The sequence below is a fragment of the Cotesia glomerata genome, linkage group LG1 (genome assembly GCF_020080835.1).
Source record: "Cotesia glomerata isolate CgM1 linkage group LG1, MPM_Cglom_v2.3, whole genome shotgun sequence".
NCBI lineage: Eukaryota > Metazoa > Arthropoda > Insecta > Hymenoptera > Braconidae > Cotesia > Cotesia glomerata.
The window spans coordinates 27,023,768-27,029,501 of NC_058158.1; the positions used below are offsets into that span (position 1 = coordinate 27,023,768).

At 24.6% G+C, this 5,734-nt stretch overlaps 2 protein-coding genes across 6 annotated transcripts; one reads left to right on the forward strand and one right to left on the reverse strand.

Moving 5' to 3' along the window:
* Window positions 1–1,544: 1,544 nt before the first annotated feature.
* LOC123264921 (single-stranded DNA-binding protein, mitochondrial) lies at window positions 1,545–3,023 on the reverse strand. The gene is made up of 4 exons (XM_044728456.1): window positions 2,873–3,023; window positions 2,689–2,773; window positions 1,881–2,000; window positions 1,545–1,802 (listed from the first exon to the last, which is right to left on the reverse strand). Exons 1-4 carry the CDS (start codon window positions 2,885–2,887, stop codon window positions 1,585–1,587), a joined length of 438 nt encoding a protein of 145 aa, XP_044584391.1. The 5' UTR covers window positions 2,888–3,023; the 3' UTR covers window positions 1,545–1,584.
* Window positions 3,024–3,105: 82 nt separating this feature from the next.
* Window positions 3,106–5,139, forward strand: LOC123264892 (histone PARylation factor 1). Of its 5 annotated transcripts, none has more exons than XM_044728436.1 (7): window positions 3,106–3,223; window positions 3,305–3,481; window positions 3,580–3,610; window positions 3,704–4,140; window positions 4,229–4,377; window positions 4,457–4,695; window positions 4,786–5,139. In XM_044728436.1, exons 2-7 carry the CDS (start codon window positions 3,347–3,349, stop codon window positions 5,082–5,084), a joined length of 1,290 nt encoding a protein of 429 aa, XP_044584371.1. In that variant the 5' UTR covers window positions 3,106–3,223; window positions 3,305–3,346; the 3' UTR covers window positions 5,085–5,139. The 5 variants fall into 5 exon arrangements, with proteins under 5 accessions (XP_044584371.1, XP_044584379.1, XP_044584348.1 ...); XM_044728444.1 differs by having other exon boundaries at window positions 3,305–3,468; window positions 3,579–3,610; XM_044728413.1 differs by having other exon boundaries at window positions 3,580–4,140.
* The last annotated feature ends 595 nt before the right edge of the window (window positions 5,140–5,734 follow it).

The window sequence follows — 5,734 nt, forward strand, 5'->3', positions numbered from 1 at the left end:
TATTATTACTATGTGTATTTTTAAAAGCTCGCCAGTTAACTGCACTAAATCTTGGAGAAATATATCTTTATTCTTGAGAATAATGTAACAAAAAAAAAATTTTAAAGCAGTGCGTGCAAATATATTTGGCAGGTTGCAATTTTATCAATTATAGACTTATATTGTAGTGTATGAGATTTATATTTTAAATGTAAATAGATTTATATTTAGAATTTGAGAAAGATAAATATAATTACTAAGTAACGGAAGGATATATAATAAACATAATAATAATAATAATAATAATAATAATAATAATAATAATAATAATGATGATATTAATATTAATATTAATAATCATAATTACATAAAATGAAATGAGTTAAAGGAGACAAATATATTAAAAAGAAAAGTTTAAATTTTTTTATAAAAATTCGGGGCCAGATTTATATTTAAATTCATATATAAATATATAAAGTTATTATATAAATATAAATGAAAAAATGAATGCATTAAAATATAATATTAAAAAAAAATGAATATATATATAGATATGTATATTTTTTAATACCAAAATTTTTATTCGAAATTTGTATGCGTTATTAAATAAAATGTAATAAATTAGTGGCTTGACATTCCAAAATCGAGTTTGTTCGCTCTTTGAATGTTTCGTTGAAAATTTCAGTAAGTCACTATTTTAAATAATTAGATAATTGTCATTTTATTTCATACTTGATTTGAAACATAAACTAAATTATAACTGGTGATTAATAGGAAGAAAAAATAAATAAATAGGATTGTATTTTTCCACTAAATACGCTAAAGGTGATAATTATTGATTAAATATAAATAAATAATAATGAATAATGAGTGGAAATGAATTTCGATGGAAAAAAAAAATTTATATCTGGTTTCTTGTATACTGTGATCTCTATAAGATAAAAAAAAAAGGTAATAAAAATATTTATCATTCATTAAATTGATAAAATGAATGATTTAGAAATAAAATAAGTTCTATAGTTAAAGAGCATAATATTATCCAGTGTAAGAATAAAAAATATATATGTATGTTTAGATAAAAAAAAATTTTTTTTTTTCATTTATATATAAAAAATGTATATAATTTATACATTAACGGCCATAACAATTTTAAGTAAAGAAATGCCGTTAGATAAATAAATAGTGTAGAATAATTGTTGTGAAGATGCAAGGACTAAAGTATATAATTTTCATCAATTGTAAACGTTGTGAAAAATAAATTAAATAAGTAAAGTAAAATATTTCTAAATAATTATAAATTATAAGACAGAATTAACATGTAAAGACAAAATATATCAATTGTAAAATTTTAGATTTTAATCTCATTATATTGTAATTGTTATGGATTTATTCTAAACGATGTAAATATAAAATCATTTACTTATTACCAATTTTTATTTTTATCCTTTTATTATCAAGATTTTTACTTATTATAATTCTTAAAAAATATTAATACATACTATAGACAGTAATTCATAATCTTAGAAAAAATAATGCGTAAAGAAGAAAGTAAGAAACAACATTGGTACAAAACTTGATTCTTTTTTTTTGTTAACTCTAATTAAACTATTCACCAGGTTTTTGTGTTTGGAAAAATATAACCTCATCGGCTATCACAGCAGTTGTGGGTCTTGGATTTCCACTATCATCTTTAATTTCACCGTAGCTCAATCTTCCATTTACCAAAATACGTTGGCCTTTCTTCAAATTTTCGTAAACAGAATCACGCAAATATGGTTTAAATACACAAATTCGGTGCCAGTCAGTACGTTGTACATAATCACCTAAAAAAATAAAGGAAGAATTAGGATTTTTTTTTACCATTTCAATAAACAAAAATTTTTTTATAAATTGATACAAACCTCCATCATATTTGTAGTTTGTATGGGTAGCTAATGAAAAAACTACAACAGGATGTTGTTCAGTTCCTCTTTTTTGTGGCTCACCTCCTACTCTTCCTAATAAGCAAACCTGATTTAATGCTGAAAAATTACAATAGCAAATTATAAAAATGACAACAAATTAGTCAAAAAAATATTTCCATCATATAAGTTGAAAAAAATCTGATAATAATCAAGTAAGTATTATTTATTTTTAAAAACAATAAATTTCAAGAAAATAAAGTATGATTACACCAAAAGTTTTTTATATGCCTATTAAAGTAATTTTTCTTACAACATAGAACTAGTAATTGACAGAAATACTACTGTTAGATGTCTATCAATTTTCAGTATCAGTATATAAATAAAACGAGCATTTGGACACTTTAGACTTCTACAAAATATGATATTGAAATTGACAAACATTTTTATAATAATTAAATTATGATAAAAAAAATTATAAGTGCGAATTTTGAAAAGTAGTTTTTTTGTATTGTTATTGATTTGCTAAAAAAAAATCTAAAAATTGTCAGATGTTTTTTGATTTCAGTATTATCTACAAAGTACATATATTTAAAAATTAAAATATTAAATATTGACATATTGAATAAGTATTTAATATTTGATTCGAAAAAAATAAAAAATACTACTCATCAGCAACATTGAATTTCATTGAAAGAATTCGATTAAACATTTAACATTTATCGTGTTATTAGAAGAATCACGCAAAAGCATAAAAATATTTGATTAATCAAACTAATTATGAAATTGAAAAAATAAAATGATGTACTTTTTTCTAATCTGTTTGCTTCTGCAGAACTAGAAATAAATTTGGGCATCAATCGGCTTACTTGCTGGCACGTGCGGCTAATAACCTGTAAATTTATCAATATGAATAAATAAAGGACATGACTATAAAATTAACTATTTTAAAAATATATAGTATATGGTAGTTTAAATGAAATGTTTAATACCTTTTGCGCAAACATTTTTAATATTATTTTAAAAACGAGTAAGACAGTGAAACTAAAGATTTAACTGTTTATTTAAGTAAAGTTATAATAAACCGCAGAACTGCGCTGAAATCACGCCAAATAGAAGCCGCGCGTCGTATTTTTATTAAAAATGCTTCATATATTCAGTTCTACCAATCGAATAAAGTAAAAGACTGAATGAATTTTTATTTTAATTTCATGTTAGCTGGTAGCAATGACAATGAAAATAATTACGTTTAATTTTTTATGATAAGTTGTCGTTATATTTTTACAGTTTTTAAAAATTTGTTTTAGTATTATATTGTTACTATTACGCAACAAATAATTTTAGTAAGTATAATTATTAATTAAAATTTTTAATAAATGACATTGATTGATTTCTTTTGACACAATTATTTTTTTGTTTTATAGGTTTGGCTTGATCAATTAATAAGCAAGATATATCAATAGATAATGGATGATAATTCAAAGAATACACTTGAAGAATTCAATGATGATCCACGTGTTACTTGTCAATACGGCGCAAGTTGTTATCAAAAAAATCCAAAACATCATGAAAAATACAAGCATCCACCGACAATTCAACAAGTATGGTAGTTTTCAAGCGATGATTGCTTTTTATAATTAATTTAATACGTTAGAACGTTGTAATTTTTATTTATTTATTACTATCAATTTTTTTTTAGGCTCAAGTCGTTGAAGATTGTGCTGAACAAGGTAAAAAACGTAAAATAGATGATGAGTACGAAAGTGATGAATCTGTATCATCGAAAAAATTCAAGAATAACAAACATAATGAATCTGAACTAGTTGTAGATAAACAGAGAATATCACCAAGTCCATCTACTTCTACCGACGATGATGATTTTGTGTGTGATGAGGATGATATTGAAAGAATAATGAAAGAAGCATCCATTCAAAAACCCATTGATAATTCTGCAAACTCAGATAAAGATTTGAATGTGGGACATTCTGGAGTATCATCATCAGGAATAAACAATGTGGTTGATAAAAAGAAAATTATCTTAGACTTATTCCTTGTAGAAATGCCAGATGACTTCTATAAATTTTATGAATTTTGTTGCTCATTGTCAAAAGATGATCCCCAGTCAGCTTTAAGAAGTGTTGATTTGAATCTTGTTGGTCCTTATGATGTTTTGTTGGATAAAATAAAAACGTACTCTGACAATGATAAAGAAAAATATTTACGGCATTGGAGATACTATTACGATCCACCTGAATTTCAGGTATTCGATTATTTAATTTTATTATTATTATTATTATTAATGCTCGATTTAATTATTGGACTTAACAATAATCTAATGTACTTTTCAGACTATTTTAAAAGGAAATGATAAAGATGGACTTCATTATGGATATTGGCGTGATGAGAGCAAGGCACAGCCTACTTTTATTGCTAAAAATTCAGCCAATAAAGATTATAAAATAATTCCAGTGGCACAAAATATTTTCAGTGCAGTAATGTACATACAAAACTGATAAAACAAATGTGCATTGCCTCATATATTAAATAACTATTTGTTTTAATTTTTTGCATTTTAGGGCTCATATAGAACAGCGTCAGAAAGTTGCTAATCCTTTTGAGAAAGGGAAAATTTCTCGTGTATTACAAACCTTGAAAAATTATGCTAAAACGCATGATATAAGCTTAGAGAAAAATTCAGCTGGCATGCAAAAACGCAACCGTGAAGTCGTCACTAAAACTTTGCATGGTGCTGGTGTTGTTGTCCCGTACAATAAAAAAACACAATTGGGATATAGACAGTTATCATTAACTGACAGTAAGTTTTGCAATTATTATCACAGCATATATTTTTATTTATGGGTAGACAAAAATTGTATTAATTATTTTTTTTTTCTTTTTATTAAAGGTCACTTAATAAAATTATTACATCAGATAGAAAAGGCAGACAGTATTGACGTCAAAGTATATCTGGGTAAATTGGAAGAAGTTGTAAGGCTTGCAACAATAGCAGCAGATGAATGTGACTTTGGTACGCCTCTTGAATTAGGCCATGATTTATTTAGTTGTGGAATTGAAGCTGTTCAACGAATAGCTTTACAAATGCTTGCACTGGCTTATAATCTCCTTAAGCGGCCAGAATTTTTGAAAATCGCAGAAGCGCATATTTCTAATCGAAAGAAAGGGTGTGATTTAAGCGTTTTGTGATTTTTATTTATATTTATATTTATTTACATCACTTTTTATTTTTTTTATTTTAGTTTTTTGATATTTGATAAGTTGTAATGTTTTATTATTAAATAATAAGTATAGATTGACGTTTGAAATTAAAATTTTTTAATTTATTATTATTAAAGGGAATCAATATATTTCTGGCTTAAGTCATTAGTATTCCTATTTTGAAGCATATATATATATATATATATATATATATATATATATATATATATATATATATATATATATATATATATATATATATACATATATTATGGTGTGCCAAAATGTAACTTCCGTGGAGAACCTTTTAAAATTGGAATTTTGAGTTCCGCTTTTAACAGGGGCTGCGTTTGGGCATTTCCTGAGATATTTTGGTGTGAGACAATGTATTTGATTTTCATAGAATTTTTTAACAGAAGCTTAGTTTGGGCATTTCCGGTGAAAATTCAAAATTTGGCCGGAAGTACCCAATTAAATCTCCTGTTAAAAAAAAAAAATATATATATATATATATATATATATATATATTTAAAATTTTGTTTAAATAAATAATACACTTTTGATTTAAGTGTAAACGTTCATACGTCGTGACTGGATAATTCTGAGAACAAACATAATTATTTATAATTGGTAACTGA

What these genes read in the sequence shown, in the direction of transcription:
- LOC123264892 (XM_044728413.1), top strand. Translation starts at nt 3,347, where the DNA reads ATGGATGATAATTCAAAGAATACACTTGAAGAATTCAATGATGATCCA. An exon ending in ACGATCCACCTGAATTTCAG is followed by an intron (nt 4,141 to 4,228) that starts GTATTCGATTAT and finishes TGTACTTTTCAG; the next exon opens with ACTATTTTAAAAGGAAATGA. An exon ending in AATATTTTCAGTGCAGTAAT is followed by an intron (nt 4,378 to 4,456) that starts GTACATACAAAA and finishes TTTGCATTTTAG; the next exon opens with GGCTCATATAGAACAGCGTC.
- LOC123264921 (XM_044728456.1), bottom strand. An exon ending in AGCAAACAGATTAGAAAAAA is followed by an intron (nt 2,001 to 2,688) that starts GTACATCATTTT and finishes GTAATTTTTCAG; the next exon opens with CATTAAATCAGGTTTGCTTA. An exon ending in AAACTACAAATATGATGGAG is followed by an intron (nt 1,803 to 1,880) that starts GTTTGTATCAAT and finishes TTATTTTTTTAG; the next exon opens with GTGATTATGTACAACGTACT.